The sequence below is a fragment of the Epinephelus moara genome, chromosome 5, assembly GCF_006386435.1.
Source record: "Epinephelus moara isolate mb chromosome 5, YSFRI_EMoa_1.0, whole genome shotgun sequence".
Lineage (NCBI taxonomy): Eukaryota > Metazoa > Chordata > Actinopteri > Perciformes > Serranidae > Epinephelus > Epinephelus moara.
In genome coordinates, this window is record NC_065510.1 from 9525617 (window position 1) to 9548031 (window position 22415).

The following is a 22415-nucleotide window of genomic DNA, read 5'->3' on the forward strand; positions in this document are numbered from 1 at the left end:
AGAACATGAAATGATGGCAAATCTGGTTAGCCCAGATTGTCCTGAAAAAACAAGATATAGCATGTGTATGTAGCCTTTATAATGACTGTGATATGAGCTTAAAAGTAAAGGCAGTAAAAATACCCCAAAAAGGCCTAGGGCCCATAGGGTTAAAAAGTACCGAAATAAGGTACCGTTTGGTACGGGTACCGAATTCCAGATACCGGTACCGGTACCGTATCGGTTCAATTATGAACGGTACCCAACCCTAATTCAGAATATAAAAAATGTATTGTGCTTTAAGGGTTACTACAATATATACATTAATAGAATAAAGACAAAAATAAAAATTAACATAAGAAGTATGTCCAATTATGGGCATTGAGTATTGCGGCAGTTGAATTATTGCACCAATTATTGCACGTTAAAAAAATAAATTGTGCAAGTAGTACAAATGAAGATATTTTTGAACAATAACTCAGTGCTGTAATCAGAGAGATTCGTGCTGGTGTGGGAATGGTCATATGACAAAGGCAGCACCTCTTCTTAAACCATGCATGACAACAGTACCTTATAGATAATAGGACCCCACAAATACATGCAGTCAATAGAGGTTATGTGTGTACTTCATTCTGGACCACGCCATTACTTACTAACTGAGCCTCTTCATCTCCTGTTTTTTTTCTGTGTGTGTCTGTGTTGGTGTCAGGATTCCAAGTATCTCAACACTATATTATGCCAGACCTTCATATTTTGCTACCTGTGGGCAGTAGGTGGAAACCTGACCAGTTCTCACTGGGATGCTTTTGACACCTTCATCAGAGAGCAGTTTGAAGACAACAGCAATGCCAAGGTATATATCTGCACACACACACACACACACACACACACACACACAGATTCAAATAGATGGACAGGATGGAAGAGCTTTTTGCTTTATACTGTATTGTAGCAATTGCAGACACCAAATACGTTCATAACACACTGACACACATAAAGACAAAAATGTAGTGTTTCTTACGGAATTAGGTTCTGTTTAATATTTAGTATTACCTCAGTGAGGGCTATTTTGCTTGTGTTTATATGATTATGTTATTTATACACACTGATGGTATGCACTCAATTGCTGGTAATAAAGTACTTTGTTTCTTATGAAAGGGAAGGGGTTATGTTAAAGATGGCTCCATTGCGTCATCCAGCAGTGACTTCCGATCCACAGATATGGTAAAATACAGTTTTACGGTTTAACTCTACAGAACAGTACTACACAGTTTCCAGTCTTTTCACATTTTCAACAAGTATTTTCTGACATGTTAAATGTGTTTAGGAAGAAATCCCTGATTTTGCTTTCCCCACACTTAAAGTAATAAAGTTGTAGTTACTGTGGTGGGCTTCCACAAATACATCAACGTATGGGAATCATTGAAATGTCATAACTGAGTCTCCCATATCCAGTGCTGCTAGTAAATCTCCTCTCTGCCACTCAAGGCATTTTTTTATCCCTCATCTGTGTTAGAAAGAGTCTAATCCATTTACCAACGCATTTGCTGGTATTAGCATGAAATATGGGAAAAGGCCTGAAGGTTTGCTCACATTATATCACATCAAAGTACTCTTGGCACCGGATGTATCTAGCTGGAGCGCAGCTAGTAGGAAAGAGGATTATTCTCTATGATATCAGTCACTCATGTGAAATGAATACATAAAAGAAGAGCGTCCATATTGTAATACCTTCAGAGGGTCACAGGGAACATATTGGAAAGGTAAATCTGATAAAATGGTGAGCTTTGTGCCAAGGTTGTAAAAGGCCATTGCATATCATTATTCAGTCTTGCCAACTATGCAGAATTATGAATTGGTTAACAGAGATCATTTTTAGTTGGAAAGAAGGTGCAGAGACGTAGATGAAGGAGAGTGGGGACTGACATCACAAGCCCTTCAGCCTAACAGGAAATGGAAATTTAATTGTTTAAGAGGTTTGTCTTGGTTAGCAGATGTAGCAGATGATTGAAGGAGCGCCTTACTGACAGAGGCAGAACACAGTAGGGCAGGAACATGGCTCACTTACCTGAGTGAGCATAGAAGTGAAAGGTTCATGGAGGCTGCAGTGTATCATCTGGAACATCCCACATGTTCCACATCTGTTCATCTGTCTGCGCATAAGGAGCTGATGGTGTTGTTGTGTTTGTGGTGGTGTGTGTATTTGGGAGTTTTGATATTATTTGGATCTGAGAATTGTATGTGTGTACATTTTTGTGTGTTTACCATGAGATGAAGCCAGTGCAGCCAGGTCCCAGCTGTGAGGCTTGAGGGAAAGCAAACTCTTCACACATGTGCCCATACACACACACACACACACACACACACACACACACACACACACACACATCAGTAACAGCAGGATTCAGGGAAACAAATGTAGCAGAGAAATGCTACTTCAAATGCCACAGGGAAACTTCTAAAGTGCCACATAACAGAGACTACAACAAACAACAGAGTAAAATGAGTTTCTTTAATGCCTAATTTCTAAGAAGGTTTTATAGGTAATGAACAGGCACTCTAATGTGGGCACTTGTATTGAACTACATTACATTTGCTTTGTTTTTGTGTGTATTTTTTGTGCTGTGCAGCTCCCGAAGAATGGCACACTGTGGAGTGTATACATGAACTTCAGTCAAAAGCGTCTGGAGCCATGGGAGAAGATAATCCCTTCATTTAAATACAACAGGGAGCAGCCCTTTTTTGAGATGCTGGTTCCCACCACTGATACTGTCCGCTATGGCTACCTGATGGAGATATTGCTATCTGTCCGACGTTCTGTTCTCTTCACTGGTGGCACTGGAGTGGGGAAGGTAAAGATAAATTCATACAGTTGAAATAGCAGCAACACCGTTATATACTGTACTTTTAATTGTAGCACACAGACCTAATAGAAGTAATTTAACAAGAGAATCCAGTTACAGTGCTATGCAGACAGTTATTTGCTAACTTGTGTCCTTTAATTTTTACAGTCAGTGGTGGCTCGTGGCCTTCTTAACAGTATCCAGGAAAAGGCAGGATACCTCCCAGTCTACATCAACTTCTCGGCTCAGACCTCCTCCGCCCGTACGCAGGAGATTATTGAGTCCAAACTGGAGAAAAAGAGGAAAAACATTCTTGGTATTGGCTCGCAGTGGCATCACCACACAACCATTCATATACTGCAGTGTAGAAATTCTGTGCTACAACATGCAAAATTGCTGTTATTGTCCTTTAATCTTCTTCTAGCCATCCATTCATCCTTCTGGTCAAACAGCCGTCCTACACGATTTAGCTCTTTCAATCCATCCACATACAGTTTCAGACTTTCTATCTTCCGTTCTGTTAACCTTTTCCTCCCTCTCTCCTCATCCTTTTCCCTCTCCCACCCTGTAGGTGCTCCTAGTAACAAGAAGTTAGTGGTCTTTGTGGATGATCTGAATATGCCTAAACTGGACAGTTATGGCTCTCAGCCTCCTATAGAGCTCCTGCGTCAGTTCCAGGACTTTTCTGGCTTCTATGACAGAGACAAGTTCTTCTGGAAGGAGATCCAGGTATAAACGTATACAGATAAGATGAGCTACATTGTAACGTCACATTTGACTGTAATGGTTGTGCATCATTTGTAAATACATCTGACTTTGGCTGCTTGGAGTTCAGCAGATGACTTTTATCCCATAACATGCCTTTGTCCTTGTCATGAATCCACAAACAGACGAGTAAGCACTTCCTTCAGTGTTCAGTTAGAACTGTTGTTTAAGTAATTTGAACATTTGCGCATTTTGGCACCTAGGCTTGTTTGCTATCTTATAGAGTTAGCTATCATCTTAACCAAGAGGTTAGGACTATCGAGGTGCTCCAGTTACTGGGCTCAAATATTTTTCTGGCCGGACTAGCTCCAATCTATAATTATTTCTCGCGAAGCCACAAGTCTTGTTTTATTTCTACACATGTTGAACACAGAATATACATCCTACAAACAAGTCAGTTTTGGAGTTGTTGTAGAGGCAACTAAGATAAAATTTGCCTAACTGTTTCCTCCTGTTTCCAGTGTTTATGCAAAGCAAGTCTAAACCATCTAGGTGCTGTACTTAACACAATGTAATGTAAAGTATATTGATGTTCTCATCTAACTCTGGGTAACAAGGCAAACAAACGTAATTCCCGATATGCCGGGAGTGCCTTTTTAATGGTCAATTGGTTTTCTTTTATGTTGAAAAGTGTTGATATAGCTCTGCAGTTTTTGTTTTTACACAGTCAGCATCAGCTTCATTTGTTTTCTTTTAATGAAGTAAGTCCATTTATATAAGAAACCCATTCATCTTGTTTGCCTGTGTGTGTTTGCATCTGGGTTTTTGTTAATGCAGAGGACCCAAATTTGCATTCTGCATTGATATAAAGTTTCCTGCAATTAACCTTTGCTATACAACCACACATAACTGATACTGCATGTGATGATGAAGTGTATTAGAGGGTGCATATATGTGATGTTGGAGTTGAACATAAGCAATACATTCAGGATCTTGTGTGATAATCCACAGACAGACAAGGTCAAATATATGCAGACAGCATATATATATATTTGGGTCCACCAGGATCCCAGTCCCATTTCAGTTCCCTAGCTGGAGATATTTGATGAAGTTTCTGTTCGGAAACATGTTGTTCATCTTTTCTTGCCCTTCCTCTCTTTTTAAAGTTTGGCAAACCTTCTTTCCTTTCTACTTGTCCTCCTATCATCCTGCCCTCCAGGAAATGACCATCGCCGCAGCGTGTGCTCCTCCAGGAGGAGGGCGCAATCCGGTAACCCCCCGTTTCATCCGCCACTTCAGCATGCTGTGTCTTCCCACACCGTCAGAACACAGCCTCAAGCAGATCTTCAAAGTGAGGAGACACACATACACAGACCTACACATCAGTACACAAAGAATGAAGGCTCTGAAGGAGTTGTCACATGGATCAAAGATAAGCCACACACTTGAACACAGATAGACAGTTACTTTTCCGTAGACATAATGTTTGTTGACGGCTATAAAACCCATTCAGAATTACAAACTAAATTTAATCTTGAAAAAACTTATCTCATCATAAATAAATGTACTTCTCTTGATACTATCTGCTCTCTCACTCTCTCATTTCTTCATCTCACCCCACTCCCCACCATTAATCGCACATAATTCCATCTTTCATGCTTGTTATAATCTCTTTCCCTCCCAACCCTCCTCTAGGCCATCCTGAGTGGTTTCTTCAGTGAGTTTTCCCAGGTAGTGAAGGACTGCGCTGGCCAGATTGTGGATGCAGCTGTGGAAATTTTCAACCGCTTGAGTGTAGATCTGCTGCCCACCCCAGCTAAGTCCCACTATGTCTTCAATCTGCGGGACCTCTCCAAGTGCGTCCAAGGTGAGACATGTGCACGGGCGCTCTTTGCACACAAAGACACATGCACATTTAGATCAAACTCACTGGACACCCAGGGCTCTGCAAAGAACAGTTGCAGTTATCACAACGGCTAATGTTCAACAGCCCTGAGTCCAGTTGAGAGGCCAGGCAGTTTTAGATACACGTTTGCTGTATCGACTTCCCTTTTGCAGCTTCCCAGTTTGCCTCTTGAGCTAGCCAGCAGTCTAGCCAGATTTGTATTTTACAGAGTTTTAGAAACAGAATCACAAATATGAGAGCATAACATACATACACCTGAAACACAGGAAGTGGAATAAGGCATTAAGGAAAAAGGATGCAGCCAGATGAGATTTAGGCATCGTCTGTAATACCTTGTATAGAGATATGTCCAGTTTTTTGCCTTTTGTTTGGCCACTTGGGATTTAACTTGAACATCGGGTTGGTTTTTGGGTGAAACATCCAACCCTCATATTTCCACGAGGAGCACAAACTAAACTTAAGCTCTGCTGAAAAAGACTGACAGATACAGAGGGTATCTTAATCTTTGTACCTCCACAGCTTGGGGCACTGCTATGATTTATCTCTTCAAGCCACATTACCAACATTTATAAGCTCTTTCTCAGCCTCGTGCTCCCAAATCGTCTGCACCATCACCCCCTCTGCCTCCTTCCCCCCCTCTGTCTTTACCCAACAGGCATCATTACAGCACCAAGATGAGTTGAAGTGACTTCTTCAGTACAGCTGCTTTCTGTACACCACTTGTACAATGTAGCTAGAGTGCACTACCCAAAAACATAGTCCCTTTAGCAGTACATACTGTTGATGAGGTGTAAAAAAAACTGACACCCACTCTTGTCTTATAACACCGACATCACAGTGCCTCTCTCTCTTGAAACAAAGTCTTATTCTGATTTGTTTTTCCTTCCTCAGCAGCATCTTCATATGGCTCTGCTTTAGGTTGTTTGCATTGGGAAAAATTGCAAGAGTTATGTGTGTTATACTTTCTTTATAAACTACAAGTAAAGCAGTTTCACAAAGTGAGCAGCAGAAACAGATTTTGACAGCATGTCCTTAAAATGTCTTAAATTTGAATTTGTATGGTCTTAATTGCCTCAAACATCTAATTTAATTTGTCAATCTTTTAATTATTTCTCTTAGGTTGGGTCTAGTCCACATTTCTGATGTTACAATTCTATTAATCTACTAAACCTAATACTGTTTTTTACTCTATACCAGCGCTTACCTGTTGGCAATTTGCAGATTTACCTAACTCACTCTAATAATTTTCTTCCTACATAAAAGCTACCTCTGCATGCGACCACATATATACTATTTACTTTGATACTTACCTACAGTGCTTGAATAAGAAAAGGATAAGTCCAAAAGTTAGTCTTAAATTTGATTTAAAAATATCTTTAAAAGGTCTTAAAAAACATTTAATTTATGTGTGTGATACCCGTAGACACTCTGTGACAATACAGTATGTCTCCATTTTGCACTTTCATTTTCATTTCATTTCATTTGTCCTTGTTTGTATCTAATGGCTCTCACAGTAAGTGTTTTTCACTTTGTTGAATCACATTATCCAATCAAGCTGTGTCTTACCTTTTTGTTGTGCTTCTGTTGTTTTGCTTTTTGTCTTTTGTTTTCTTTGAGATGTATTTATTAGCTCCCTCTTTACAGCTCTATTTTTTGTTTCATCCTTCTGTTCCTACATAATTTGCATATGCATGTAAAATAAAAAAGTGGAGCAGTTCTCCTTTCTGATATATCTTTCCCCTCTCTTGATGTCCAGGTATACTGCAGTGTGAGCCGAGTCAAGTGAGAGACAAGAACCAAATCTTCCGTCTCTTCTGCCATGAGTGTCAGCGAGTGTTCCATGATCGACTCATCAACAACCAAGACAAGACCTACTTCAACACCATCATCTCTGAGATGGCCAGTAAGAACTCAGTGACAACTCACTACTAAGCATAGTGACTATGAAGTGTCACTCCACCCATTCTCCACTTATTTGACATCTTTCCCAGTTGAAGAATACCCACCTGCCCCCCACTTGACCGTCTCTCTCTTTCTGCCAGGCAAATATTTTAGCATTAACTTGGAGCCCTCATACTTTGTGACTCAGCCCATCATATTTGGGGACTTCATCAAGGTCAGATTCTCTCTGCTTATTGAGAATGCTTGATCAGTTCAGAAAGCATTTGATTTCTGTGTTTACTCTGATCTCTATCTAATAATCCCCGTAGGTGGGTGCAGACAAAGAAGATCGTCTGTACGAGGATCTGACAGACATGGATAAGATTCAGGCTGTTCTCCAGGACTACCTCGATGATTACAACATGACCTTCTCCAAGGAGACCAAGCTGATTTTCTTCCAGGACGCTGTCGAGCATGTCTCCAGGTGTGTACATGCGAACTTCCACCGCTGAATTGACAGATGTTTTTGTAAGGTGACTTCATAGTTGGTGGTTAATGGATTCTAGCTGTATGTGGCGTAAACTGTGAAATGAAAGTTACACCAAGAAAGAAGTTGCACAAGAGACACCTTGACATGCTTAAGTAGTGTTTGTCTCCTGATAAACTGTTCTGTGGAGCAATTACAAGTTAGTGTTTGAAAAAAGCGTAGATGTATTGCATAAAATGGCACATACGTGTTGCTGCTGCTGATGAGGTCATTAACACATTTAAATACACTTTGATTATCGATGATTATGCTGTTAGTGTACATCAGGACTCTGCTTATATGTTTATCAGTAATGTTGTGTCACTGCATATCAGTACATGTGAACATGACCTATATATGTCACAACATTTCCCAATTTTTGGTATAAAGATGAAGACAATGCTTTTTTTTTATCTTCCAGAATTTCCCGTATGATTCGCCAGGAAAGAGGCAATGCCCTGCTTGTGGGGGTGGGAGGCACAGGCAAGCAGTCACTCACTCGGTTAGCATCCCACATGTGTGGATACCGCTGTTTTGAAATTGAACTGAGCCGAGGCTACAACTATGACAGCTTCCATGAAGACTTGAGAAGGCTCTACAAGATGGCTGGAGTGGAGGGCAAGGATATGGTGTTCCTCTTTACGGACACTCAGGTATAATGGAAGGACCTGGCTGATATGAAAACAATATTTGGATGCTTGCGAATTGCTTTTTTTTTTCTTTGCAAGTATAATTAGAGAGGTCCATTCTCTCTTTTTAGATTGTGGTGGAGGAGTTTTTGGAGGACATCAACAACATTCTAAACTCTGGCGAGGTGCCCAACCTTTTTGAGAAAGATGAGCTGGAACAAGTACTAGCTGCCACCCGCCCCAAAGCCAAAGAGGCTGGAATCAGTGAGGAGAACAGGGATGAGGTACACGCAGACACAAACACTTCCTGTAGAAAACAGTCATCATTCAGGCATTGAAAATGCGTCACAGTACATATCTACAACATATGCAAGTTATGGGCTATCTGCCAGATTGTCTCTTGGCCCGGCACAGTAACACAACGGGTCTTTTCAGAGAGGTTTGAATAATTCATTCTGCAGCAATGCCAGATGTGCCCACTGAATGTTTACGATGTTAAAATCAACAGATTGTCAGTATCAAAAGCTGTCAGTTGCCAAAAGATGAGAATTAAGATCTTGCATAACATTTCAGGCACAACACACATACAGTTTTTCACACAAAGGGCCAAAGTAGCCATAGAGTCTGGGCAGGAGCACACAGTTAAAGTCAGTGCCCCATAGCGAGCTGCAAGAAAACATTAGCTTTTAATGTTATCTGCCTGCTGAGACCAAACCTCCAGAAAGTATGGAATCTCTCAATGTGTGTGTGTGTGTGTGTGTGGCCCTCAGGTGTTCCAGTACTTTATCTCTCGTGTACGGGAGAAGCTGCACATCGTGCTGTGTATGAGTCCTGTGGGTGATGCCTTCAGGTCCCGGTGTCGTATGTTTCCTTCACTGGTTAACTGCTGCACTATTGACTGGTTTGTACAGGTATGCTGAGATAACTCCCATTGTTCTGGCCATATCTAGTCACACATTATGATTCAGTTTGGTTTCGGGTTGTAAAATTAAAGATGATTATTATTTATAAAGAGAATATGAATACAATTATTCTAAGAGGATCATCTCCATGTTTGTTAGGATGTTTCATTCCCCCATCTTAAACCAGTCTACAGCACCATGCTTCTCTCAGTCTAACATTAAGTATTGCTGGCTCTGGCAGCTATATCTAAAATTTAATTTCTTCTCCACACTGACATAATTTTCCAGCCCATTCTTTTATCTCATTGCATGTTTATTGTTTTAAAACTGTCCTCTCTCTCATCCACTATTCTGATCACCTGCTCTTGTTCAGGATTGTAGTTTATGGCTTACTGTCCTTATTTTTATGTTTATGTCTTTAGTTAGCACATTGAATTTTTGTTTTTAAACTCATTTGTGGGGAGCTTGTAATTTGCATCTTTACTGAATGTCTTTATCATTGCATTTTGTAAAAATATTATGACTTTCTATTGCTGTTCTGCTGAATCACTGTGCAAATAAACAAAACATTATATAAAAACTGTATATTCTTGCATTTGCTGCTTTTCTCCTTTCCCATTTACCCCCTGATGCCCAGTGGCCTCGTGAGGCGCTGCTCTCTGTTTCTGAGGCCTTCTTCCAGAATGTGGACTTTGGCAGTGAGGAGCTGAAGCAGAGCTTCTCAGCCATGTGTGTGGAGATACATGTAAGTGTCACTGACATGGCTGAGCGATTCTACTCAGAGCTGAGACGCCGATACTACACCACCCCTACCTCCTACCTGGAGCTCATCAACCTCTACCTGTCCATGCTGGGGGAGAAGAGACAGCAGTTAGTTCTTGTAAGTCTGACCATCAAAATGCACCAATTGCAGTTATTAGTAATTATCATTATTTTGTAGATTATGTTTGCATGTGAAATATGCATTATACCTTTATGTGTGGGTTTATGTGTAGGCCAGGGATCGTGTGAAGAACGGTCTGACCAAACTGCTGGAGACCAATGAGCTTGTGGACAAAATGAAAGTGGACCTGTCTGCTCTGGAGCCAGTGTTGAAACAAAAATCAATTGATGTTGATGCCCTCATGGAGAAACTGGCGGTAGACCAGGAGAAGGCTGACGAGGTGTGTGTGTGTGTGTGTGTGTGTGTGTTTGTTTGTATGTTTGTTTGTATGTGTGTGTGTGAGAGAGAAAGAGAGATATGGCAGCATTAACACTGAACTTCCAAAAGTGTGTCTGTTGTTTCCTTGAAGATATTGAAAAGGCATGATAGCTTTATATCATGGCTGAATTGCATGTGCATGTATCATACAAAAATATCCTTGCCCCAGGTGCGTAAAGTAGTGACAGAGGATGAAGCTTTGGCCAAGGTCAAAGCCGAAGACACCCAGGCCATAGCCGATGATGCCCAGAGGGACCTGGATGAGGCTCTGCCAGCACTGGAGGGCGCCAATCAGGCCCTTAATTCTCTCGACAAGGCTGACATTTCTGAGATCAAGGTGTTCACCAAGCCCCCAGACCTGGTCATGACGGTCATGGAGGCTGTCTGCATCCTGCTCAACTGCAAGTCAGTGTCCTTCTCTCCCTCTAAAAACTAAAACTTTTCCTCCTCAAAGATGTTTTGTTAGACAGGTATCTTCGAGAGAAGTGATCTTCTCCTCCCAGCTGATATTCCGTAGTTACAATCTCCCTTCTCATTAATTATGTCACACCCTAACACAGTCATTTTCAACCAGCTTTATATCATAACAATTTGGGCAGTATGTGTAAATAGACTGTGGTAAATTCCATCATGCCAGCACCCAGATCTTCCTGCTCATTTGTCAGCAAAAATTTGCTGGCTGGGTCCTCTCCCTCGGACCAAACAGTAAAATGAGGCTGTGTTTATCAAACATAAACAAAGATCATGTTACTGCACTGCTTATTTCTCCCCTAAAATGTCTTCAGAAACATATTTTAATGCACTGTTTAGCTGCTATATGAGTTTGTGAACAGGAAGTGTGCCCCATATTGTTTTCTATCTTGTGAAAATGTAGGTTGAACATACTGAGTTTAAACTGTAAAACTGGGCAGTGCTGATCAAATATGAATATATTCCTCGACTGCATTGCCTATTTCTTGCCTTAAATGTTTTAGAACCATATTTTAGCTTACCATCAACTGTAATACTAGATAGTTTGTTAGCAGCTGGCTCCCATATGTTTTCGGATGAGCCAACACTGCCCAACTTGCATTGTGTCACACATCAGCAGGAGCGTCTTTTTGTCCGATGTGGCAAAGTGCATTATGGTAATTGTAGGTTTTCAACCTCTTGAGCAAAAGTGAATGCTACAGCCCATCTTCTCTGTTTTCTCTGATGATATAGCAACAGTTTCAAATTATTTTTTTTCTACTGCATAAATAGCCTAGTTTAATGAAAAGACCATCTTTCCTACAGTGAAATACTTTCTTAAGAAGTAAATACATCAGATGGGGATGGCAGATGCCATTTGATGGGGCGTTTTCTTAATTAAATCATAAAAACACGGGAGACAGACCAGACTTTAAGGATGAAAGACTTTAATAGCTAATCTCACATGATGTGTGTTTCATTTGTTCACACCAATGCCATTGGCAAATGTTCATCTGAAAACACTTTGGGATAAAAAGAGAATGCGGGGATGGATACCTAATCCAATGTCAGTCTAGGATTAATGACTACAAAAAAAGAAAGAACACCTAAGAGAAAAATATTCGACTATTACATCTGTGTCCCAAAAAAAGATTGATCAGGCATCCTGATTTCATCCCATTAATCATGATGATCCATCATTATAATCACAGTCATCACTATAGCCACCTTCGTTATCTTGGTATGTGTGATATCTTCAGCATAATCATAATCACCATCATTTTAGGAATTCCAAAAATCATCATCATCATTATAATCACAATCTTCTCTGTTGTTTTGCAGTCACTCTGCCAACTATATAAGATTTTGGCATATTTTTTAATCCTACATATTTTGTAGTCAGCATCCAGATGGATTACCCTCCCATCTCATGACTCAGCACTCATCCCTTTGTCAATCCTTAAATATCACCAGTTATTAATCTGCTGCATTGCTGCACTAAATCCAATCCTTCCCAATATCCTATCTACTTTCACCTTTTCAACACCCCCTGTTTGGCTCTGCGGCACACTAGCATTATGCTGAACTCTCACTGACTTTGCACTATGACAAGTTAAGTGCATATGAATGTGTTATAAATCAGTTGATAGATTAGACTCTAGACTTTTGTTTCTGCTTGTTCTTGGTTGTATTTGATTTGTAATTGTTGCATGTACCTGGTATGTTGAAGTGGAGTGCATTATATTTATAGTATCATGACTTACAGTAGTTTGCATTAGCATGTGCCTTTATTATTTGCAAGTAGTGTTTCATTCTTGTATCATTACTAGCAAATGACAGTTCCAGGCTGGGTTTGCTAACTTATGCACCATGTTCTATGACTGTACAACGTGCCAGAATATTACCATTGAAAATCAGCTTACATCATTCTTTAACAGATATATTTTGGCCCTATAAAAATTACGCCACACATGCACACATATTAATTACTATTGTAATACTGGCATTGTGTTAGCCCCCTCCCCCCCCTCCCGCAGCTCCTCACTAACATGCCTGTCTCCCTACAGACCAGACTGGACTGGTGCCAAGCAATTACTGGGAGATGGCAATTTCCTCAGGCGTCTGACAGACTATGACAAGGACAATATCAAGCCGCAGATCCTGCTGAAGCTGCAAAAATACGTCAACAACGCTGATTTCATACCTGAGAAGGTCTGTTTGGATTTCGTGTCAAACACGCTGATATGGCAGTCAGATTTTTGGAAGCAGGCCTCAGAGTAAACAGATGAAATTGGAATTCAAACACTTTTGCAGTTTTGAAGGTGCCAGAGTTCAAATGGAAACTAGGAAACAACTGCTTAAGTTTTGATTATGACATTATGGTCATATGTATGTCTCTGATTTGAACTATGTCGATTTTGTGATGGCATGAATCATCAGTAATTTATGGAACATAACACAGGATGCTTCAATATCTGCTACTTGGTGTAATTCCTTACTGGGTTGCTGTTATTAGGTGGAGAAAGTGTCCAAAGCCTGCAGATCAATGTGCATGTGGGTCAGAGCCATGGATCTTTACTCCAGAGTCCTGAAAGAAGTCGGTCCCAAGAGAGAAAAACTAGCTAAGGCACAGGTCAGTAACATACAGCTGAGTGCAGCATGCATACAGGTTTTAATCATATTACAATCTAATGGAATGGCCTTTATATGCTCTTGCTTTCAATCTCAGTGCTGTCTATTTTTGTCAAGTGTGTTACAGTCAAAGCATTCTTCCACTAAACACCAACCCTGGGTGTGTAACCGCTCAATTGAAGTAAAGTTTACAGACTTTGATAGCACACATAAGACAGGGCTTAACAACAAGAACATTTAACAAAAGTATAAAATTGGTTCGATAATAACTGTAAAAGTTGATAGACAAAACAATCGTTTTTTACTTTTCCTTTACTCATAGCCTAACAAATTATATGCATTATTATACTTTTTCTTACTCACCATTAGTTTAAGTCACTGCACCTCCTGACAGAACAGCACGGTTGAATTTCAGCCGGCATGCATGATTTTTCAGCCTACCATAGGTGAAAGAGAACAGCTAATGTTGCCATAACAAAAGCAACAAGTTAAAGGAGTGAGATGCTTGGCCAGGTTAGTCGGTTTCCTGAGTGTTTTATCTTGTAGTGGCATTCTTTACATATGGCATCTGCTCTTTCTGTCTGTCTTTTCTCTGATTTTCACATTTCATCACTGCTGATTTATTCCTGAGACGGGAGTAAATATCCTTGTCGTCTTTTCTTGTCTGCTTGCCATTATCCACTTGGCACTGTTTGACAGTGACACAGCTATGCAATGGGAATTTCAAAATAAAGTTGTATCTTAAAGATGACGATATGGATCAATGTATTAATTTTGCATCGGATTGTTGATCATTGTATTGATACATCAATCCAGATCGATGCATCCTTACACCCTTAACCAGTACATTCTTTGTTCTCTCTCAGTGTCAGTCAGAATTGCCCTGCGCATATTAGACCAAATAATGAGAATAAAACATTGACTTAATGTTCCCTTAGTGGTTCATTAATGGTATTTTCCTCTGCTCCCTACTCTGTTCCAACCCATGCAGGAGGAGCTGGATATGACGATGGCAACCCTGAGGGAGAAGCAGCAAAAGCTTCAGGAGGTGGAGGACCAGATCAAGGTCCTACAGGAGCAGTTTGAGAGCAGCGAAAACGAGAAGGAGGAATTGGGTAAGGGGTGTGCACTTTACATTTTACCACTTTAAACTCGTTCTGGGGTTTAAACTGCCCAGCTACTGTATATTTAATACGAACTGATGTGTGAAAATCTCAAGAGATGGAGCAAATTCTACCAAGAAGTGCTCACTTATATTTCTGCATACAAGGATGTTTTATTACCCTCTGGAATTGAGGAAGAAAGTCTGCCATCATTTACCTTGCTAATACTTTTTCCCCTCTCTTACTTCAAAGTTAACACCATGGCTCTGACACAGGCTCGGTTGACCAGGGCAGGGAAGCTAACTTCTGCTCTCGGCGATGAGCAAATACGCTGGGAAGAAAGCGTTGCCTTGTTTGAGCAAGAAATCATCAACGTTGTGGGGAATGTCTTTATTGCAGCTGCCTGTGTGGCTTACTATGGAGCATTCACCTCCCACTACAGACAGCTGGTAGGTTCAATCTGATGAAATGAAATTCAGAACTTTTGAGGACTCCTCTGGTGTGCAGAACTTGTAGGTTTAGTAAGAGCATACTCTGCAGTCTTACACGTTGTTCCTTGCTCTAACAGTACAGTACGTCTCTTTATGTTGCGCTGTCTTAATGAAAGAAAATAAAGTCCAATTTTGTCTAATTATTGTACTTCTGCTTAGAGATGCAATTCCCAGGACAAAATAGATGTATGTTAACGGCACTGAACTCAATGTGTTTGTACATTATTAAAACTCAGAAGTACATTATTACAATCAGTGATAAGAAAGCGATTAGGAAAGTAGAAACATTATAAAATATGCAGAATACAGAAACAAAAGTTTTATTTAAAATAAAACACCACAAACCAATCATCTTTTAAACAAAACAAAAAAAACAATTAATGAAAACTAAAATGAACGCACTCATACATGTGTGTGTGCCCCCTTTCCCCAGCTGATTGACCAGTGGATAAAGCAGTGCCAGGAGCTGAACATCCCCATCAGTTCCAGCTTCAGCCTGATCAACATTCTGGGTGACCCATTTGTCATCCGCCAGTGGAACACAGAGGGTCTGCCTCGTGACACCGTCTCTACAGAGAATGGGATCCTGGTGACCGAGGGCCGTCGCTGGCCTCTTATGATTGACCCACAGGATCAGGTGAACGACAAACTGGGACCTAACCCAACTTAGGCTTCATCCACACTAATGCATTTTTGTTTTTAAACACATAACTATTGCAGTGTTTACACCTAGTGTCTACACTAATCCAGCATTTTGGGACCCCTAAAATGAAGACATCTGAAAATGCTGCTTACCCTGTTTCAGTTTGAAAACTCCTGGGTTGTGTTTTAGTCCGGAGGAGTGGAAACAGATGATTTGTAAAAGATGATGCAGACACCCTTGTTCGCTTCTCGATCGGGTCTTAACAGTTACAATGTGTCAAGCCACAGCATTATAGCTAAGCCAACAAACCTTTAGAAACAAACCTCCATGTGTGGGTAGCCCAACATTACTCTTTTCCCATTGCCACGGCTTATTCCAGCGATTAACAATGCTCCCGGTATCGCTCTAATTTGTCGTCATATTTGCTTTGGAACAACTCCCAGCCTGTTTTTTCAACTAATGGCAGAGTAGACAATCTGCTTCGTGTTTATACCAGTATGTGCATGCCTAGTGCAGTTAATGGTCATATGATTTCAGCCGTGTTAGAAAGGACAGAGATTCTTTCTGAAACAGTGCTAGAAAACTTGTGTGTATGGAAATCGTTTTTGTTTAAAACACTATCTTAAAATTACACATTAGTTTGGATGTGGGCTTACCCTTCCTTGTCTGTCTGGATTTCATGTGATGTTACACTGGCCACATGGCCATGGTACCAGCAGAAAGAACAAAAAAATCTCTCTTAAAATAGAACTTGTTGTCAGACACAGTCAGAGACAAAGTCAAGACCAGCCGCCGCCCCAGAACACACAGTTCCCAGCTTCCCCACACAGAAAGGACACAAACCAGCTCACTCAGATTTACAAGCACGTACAGGATGGCAATATTGTCAAACTTCAGTTTTGAGGCTTCCGTTCAGCTCACTGTTCTGTGTCTTTTTGACCACTGTCAAGTCCAATTTTATCTCCTGTCACGTTTGAGCTTTTTTTTTTCCTCCTTCCCCCTGTAACTCTTGTCTGTCATCTTTTTCTGAGCAGCACTGCCCTGTCTTGCTTTACATAAACAGGAATGCACATATGGGTCAGACAGGTTGTTTGTGAAGCCTTCCATGTCTGACTGTGCCTGTCAGATACATGGTTCACTGTAGATGATGTATTGTACACTCCCACAGGATTGAGCTCAATCACATACAGTATTATGTTTTTTATCACTGCCCTACAATTGCCACAGTCTCCCTGTATTACATCAAATGCGACAGTGCATTCTTATCTTGTACATATTATGTAAACAGGCCGTCTTTTGTTACATTAGATATTACAATATAATATACAATGTTATTTCTTTTATCCTCAGGCCAACAGATGGATCCGCTCCAAGGAGGCCAAGAATGGTCTAAAAGTGATCAAGCTGACAGACCCAAACTTTCTTCGCACCCTAGAGAATGCCATACGCATGGGCATGCCTGTACTGCTAGAGGAGGTAGGAGAACACATAAACATGTTTGAGCCTAAAGGAGGTGATTTATTGTAAAACATGATTCCATGTATAATTGATGGTGTGTATAATTTACAATTTTGCCATTTAACAGAGCTGCATATTTACTTCCACTGACTGAGCTATGTGACCTTTATTTGGCAGTGTTGTTTATTATCATTTATGTGTAAGCATTTTTGTATTGTGTATTTAGTTAAAGGAGACCCTAGATCCAGCTCTGGAGCCCATCCTGCTGAAGCAGACATTCGTGGCTGGTGGACGGACGTTGATCCGACTTGGAGACTCAGATATAGACTATGACAAAAACTTCAGGTTCTATATGACCACCAAGATGGCCAACCCACACTACCTACCAGAGGTGAGGGCAGCACGCATACTCCTGTAAATCCCCATATTAGGTTATCCTGGCATCAACAGTTGTAAGATGCAATGCCAGTGGATACACTTGGAGTCTTAGATTAGATGAACACCAGCACACCACTGCTGGTTGCCTCAAGGTTTTTTTTAGAGAAAGAAGCCCAAACAGTTTACAGCTATGGCAACCAGATATTTATAGGCTTGCAACAGGGCTGTTGAATTTAATTTTGGGAGTCAAATATAAATCAAATAGTAACAAAATAAATACTGATCAAATGTTGAACTTACTGTTCGAATACAATTTGAGTATTCGACTTTCACATCAAAATCGGTCTCTCTCATATACCTATCGGCTATGCGAGATCATACTGGAGACGTAACTTTAAAGATAGGTGAGTAGCCTACTTGCTATCTTTCTACGTGTACACTTTTTAAACAGAAAACACATGTTTTACATTGTTTTATTTCCTGGAAATGACATTTACTGTCATTTACCATGATAAGCCAAATCCAGCAAACTGGAAACTTTCATCCCCCTGGCAATCTCACTCCAGCCAGCTGCCATCTTATTTTACAGTTCAAAACAATCATTTTTCAATACCAAAATAACATCAAATACCCATTAATTCGGATATCAATGATTTGCGCTAGTGGGGAAGTGTTTACTTCATTTTGCTGTCATTTACAGTCGCGCTAGTTTCTCTCCTTTCTGTGCTTTGCCCATCCACACACACACAAAGCCGTGCAATAGCAGAGAACAGGAGAGGAGAGAAAGGTGAATTGAACATCACTTGAGCTGACAACAACTCGTTATGTTAAGCAAAATGAAAGCAAATGCCACAGGCTTAAGCTAATATTAGTGACTAGTGAAAAGCAACTGTTTTGTCAGTGACACTTGACTACTATTATTGAGCTGAATTTTAATGCCAAAACTATATTTTATATGTGTAAGTGGAGTCAATTTAATTGATAATGATAATGATGATAATGATTATGATGAAACTTGTTATTTTAAACCCCTATTAATTAATTGGGTCAGAAATAATAAAGTTGGGCATGAAAAGTTTTTATATAAATTCAAATGGGATTACAGAGGAAGATTGGCAGCTCTAGCTTTCACAAAAACACGTTTTGTAGACCAAAAAAATATGGTAACACAAAAGAACCTTTGTGCCCCGGTACAATTAGTGCTTGGCTTCCTGTAATGGGCATCGACTGTGGTCAGTTTGCAGGCATTTGTCAAGATGTAGTCTCCTGCCAGCTCACCAACTGTGTTATGGCCTTTTATTCAACAGCAGCCCAGGAGAGCAGCAGCACTATGTGAATGCAAGCTTTTATTCCAGTGTTGTTTCAAACCTGCGTGCAAAAGGGCAGTAACTAAGACAACATGAGCCCATTTGACTATTGTAAAGTCCCATTGCAAATTAGTTGTTGTTTGGGGAACATGTAGAATTGTGTTTGAATTGACAGTTTCACTGTGTGTGTGTGTGTGTGTGTGTGTGTGTGTGTGTGTGTGTGTGTGTGTGTGTGCGCGCGCGTGTGCGTGCGTGCGTGCGTGCGTGCCNTGTGTGTGTGTGTGTGTGTGTGTGTGTGTGTGTGTGTGTGTGTGTGTGTGTGTGCGCGCGCGTGTGCGTGCGTGCGTGCGTGCGTGCCTTCTTGTTGCCCATCAGGTTTGCATCAAAGTTACAATTATCAACTTCACCGTGACTAGGTCTGGCTTGGAGGACCAACTGTTGAGGTACAAACATGCATAGACACACATGGGAAAAAAAAAACAAATTGCATTTACAAAGATCTATACAACTCTATGTACCTCAGTAATGACTAACTGCATTGTCTTTTTTACCTAAGGATATTTGTATTTGATTTAGTTTCTTTCTCCGACATTCTTTTCTCTACCCCGATCCTCTTGCAACCCTTTTTCTCTCCTCAGTGACGTGGTGCGTCTGGAGAGTCCACACCTTGAGGAACAGAGGAATGAGCTAATTTTGCGAATCAATGCAGACCGCAACCAGTTAAAAGATATTGAAGACCGGATCCTTAAGCTTCTCTTCACCTCGGAGGGGAATATTCTTGACAATGAGGAGCTAGTTCAGACTCTTCAGGAGTCAAAGGTGACATGTGGATCATCTTCAAAGATCATTTCCACATGCGTTTGGAATTTGGCTTATTAATCTCATATTGTCCTGTTTTGTCTCCCTCTTTTCCTCTACCATATCTCTTCTGTTCGTGTTTGGTTGCTTTTCTTCTATTTCTTTTTTGTCTTTTCCTCTGTTTCCTCCATTCTTTAGGTGACATCAGAGGCCATAAAGCATCGTCTGGAGGAGGCAGAGGCAACAGAGGAAATGATCAACTCTGCAAGGGAGCGTTACCGACCCGTGGCCACCCGAGGCTCAGTCTTGTACTTTGTCATCGCCAGTCTTTCTGAGATTGATCCGATGTACCAGTTCTCCCTCAAGTACTTCAAACAGGTGAGAGAGAGTAGAGGCTTCGTTTTTTAAGCTGCAGGCGAATCTCTTTGTTTTTTAAGCTGTTGTAAGAAACACATTATGACGAGACTTTAAGCCCCTTTGTAACATAATAATTTTCTTCCTGTTCAGTATCTTTCTGTTCTTTTCATTTTCCACCCTCAGCTCTTTAACTCCACCATTGAGACATCAGAGAAGAGCAGTGTGCTAGAAGAGCGTCTTCAGATCCTGCTGGACCAGATCCTGCTCAACTCCTACATCAATGTGTCCCGTGGCCTCTTCGAGCAGCACAAGCTCATCTACAGCTTCATGTTGTGCGTAGAGATCATGAGGCAGCGTGGCGAGATCTCCGATGCTGAGTGGCAACACTTCCTGAGAGGAACTGCCTCTTTGGAAAAGGTAAGGTGGGAAATCAAGTAAGAACAAGTCCATGCTGGTGAATTGCTGGTGTCAGATAAGAATCTCTCTATTGTCCCTGTTACTTCATTAATAATTTAATTTGATCTCACTTCATTGTTAGAAAAAAAATGCTCCAAATGACCTCAGTCTCCTGAGTAAATGCGTTGTTATGCCTTGCTACAAATATGATCAATATGTGCACTCTGGTATAAGGCAGTACCCACATAGATACCCAAATATTTATCGGAGGAAACCAATGAATAATTCAACGATCATTTATCAGTCGCTGCTGTTGTACTTTGATGTTTTCTTACTGAGGTGAGGACTGCTCTATCACACATGAATATGGTCATGACTAAAATACATATTAACAAAAGTCTCTGGAACTGCTGAAGAACCATCTCTGCAAAAGTATTCTGCAGATATCAGCCCCCTAACAGCTGCTAGTTTCTGTTACAAGCACCCAAGTGGTGCCAGAACAGTTTTCATTGCAGGTGAACCTAGCATGAAATCACACTTGTGCCCCCGTCTGTTCAAAACAACAGTAACTGTAGAACATAATGCATGTCAGTGCATGTCATCATAAATGTAAAGGGATGTAGTCTGTGCTCCTGGCGTGAATATTAAAAAAAAAATCTTGGTTCTTCTATCTTTAGTCCCTTCCATTTTTCTAACCATCTAACTTAAACCTGCTTGGGGAACGTGTACATTTCAAGTTAAAGGAACACTATGCAGGATATGTCACTTACACAACATTCAAACTTGTTACATTCTAACTTACACACAGTAGTTGGTGCAACAGGCTGCAAACTTATTGACAGAAAGAACAGCTGAACTACATCAGTTTACATATACCAGAATGGCCAACTGTCAGTTAGAAGATTTGACCACTGGAGCCAGAACTAATTGTAAGGTATGAGGCTTAATTGCCTGCAGGAGTCGAGAGATAACACCCTATTTTTAACTGTCATGAGCTCTAAATAAAAAAAAACTCCATATTTTTTGGCATCCAGGTATTCTTAAAATTACATGAAAATAGGGAAATTCGTCACAGTTTGTCGGCAAGATCCTCTTAACTGCAAATAAACAAGGTGTTGCTTTATTTTTCCCCTCCGAAAATCCCCCAGGTTGGCATGTAAGGCAGTATCTTCCCTCCCCTCCTCCTTCTTATGTTAGGATTGAGTTGATTGAAAAAAAAGTCAGTTGTCACATAGCGGCATTCAGCCTCTCTCTCTCCTGGCCGGCTTATTGCTGAGGCACTACTGAGACTGATGGAAACACACACAGTAAGTGAGAGACAAAAGAACATATGAGAAAATCTGTCTGTGGAGAGGTTGACAAAATAAATATGTCTGCAGAAGAGAGATAAGAAAAGGAGAGTATCTGTGTTTCTCAGCTGTCCATACAACCTGTATGTGGCATGCTAATAGGCCCTGAGTATTTAGTGCAAAAGCTTTAGTGCCTCAAACCAGACAGGACACCTTCAGATGGGCTGAGGTCATCTGAACTAAAACTCCAATAGACCTCAGAATAGTCCGTGTTTAATAATCACCTTTTCACTCTCTTTTTCTCTATGTATTTCTCTATAATTGTTTTTTTCCCTGGTGTATCAGAAGGGTGTGCAGCTGAGGCATCGTTGGTTTGGGCAATAAAGAAGGTGAAAGGTAGAACAGAGCAAGGAATAAAAGGCCCCTAGAGATTCAGCTCGATTTAGACGCTTTTGTGCCCACATTACAGATCAGTCAGTGGCACCCAGGGATATATTCCTGTGTTCATCCACCATTTATATAGCATTAGTTAGGCTGGAGGT

General features: G+C 40.7%; 1 protein-coding gene across 1 annotated transcript in view; it reads left to right on the top strand.

Annotated features, from left to right (window-relative positions):
- The window catches only part of dnah6 (dynein, axonemal, heavy chain 6), a 66117-nt gene that overhangs the window by 28398 nt on the left and 15304 nt on the right, over positions 1–22415 (top strand). Inside the window, exons 41-66 of the mRNA XM_050045187.1 lie at positions 689–832; positions 2610–2831; positions 2991–3138; positions 3394–3551; positions 4747–4878; positions 5223–5394; positions 7190–7336; positions 7476–7549; positions 7644–7798; positions 8262–8493; positions 8601–8753; positions 9240–9380; positions 10009–10251; positions 10367–10534; positions 10742–10977; positions 13089–13233; positions 13538–13654; positions 14645–14768; positions 15009–15205; positions 15681–15884; positions 17241–17366; positions 17575–17739; positions 19409–19476; positions 19672–19852; positions 20030–20209; positions 20372–20605. Coding sequence (XP_049901144.1) covers positions 689–832; positions 2610–2831; positions 2991–3138; positions 3394–3551; positions 4747–4878; positions 5223–5394; positions 7190–7336; positions 7476–7549; positions 7644–7798; positions 8262–8493; positions 8601–8753; positions 9240–9380; positions 10009–10251; positions 10367–10534; positions 10742–10977; positions 13089–13233; positions 13538–13654; positions 14645–14768; positions 15009–15205; positions 15681–15884; positions 17241–17366; positions 17575–17739; positions 19409–19476; positions 19672–19852; positions 20030–20209; positions 20372–20605 — 4266 coding nt within the window. The remainder of the gene's footprint in view (positions 1–688; positions 833–2609; positions 2832–2990; positions 3139–3393; positions 3552–4746; positions 4879–5222; positions 5395–7189; positions 7337–7475; positions 7550–7643; positions 7799–8261; positions 8494–8600; positions 8754–9239; positions 9381–10008; positions 10252–10366; positions 10535–10741; positions 10978–13088; positions 13234–13537; positions 13655–14644; positions 14769–15008; positions 15206–15680; positions 15885–17240; positions 17367–17574; positions 17740–19408; positions 19477–19671; positions 19853–20029; positions 20210–20371; positions 20606–22415) is intronic.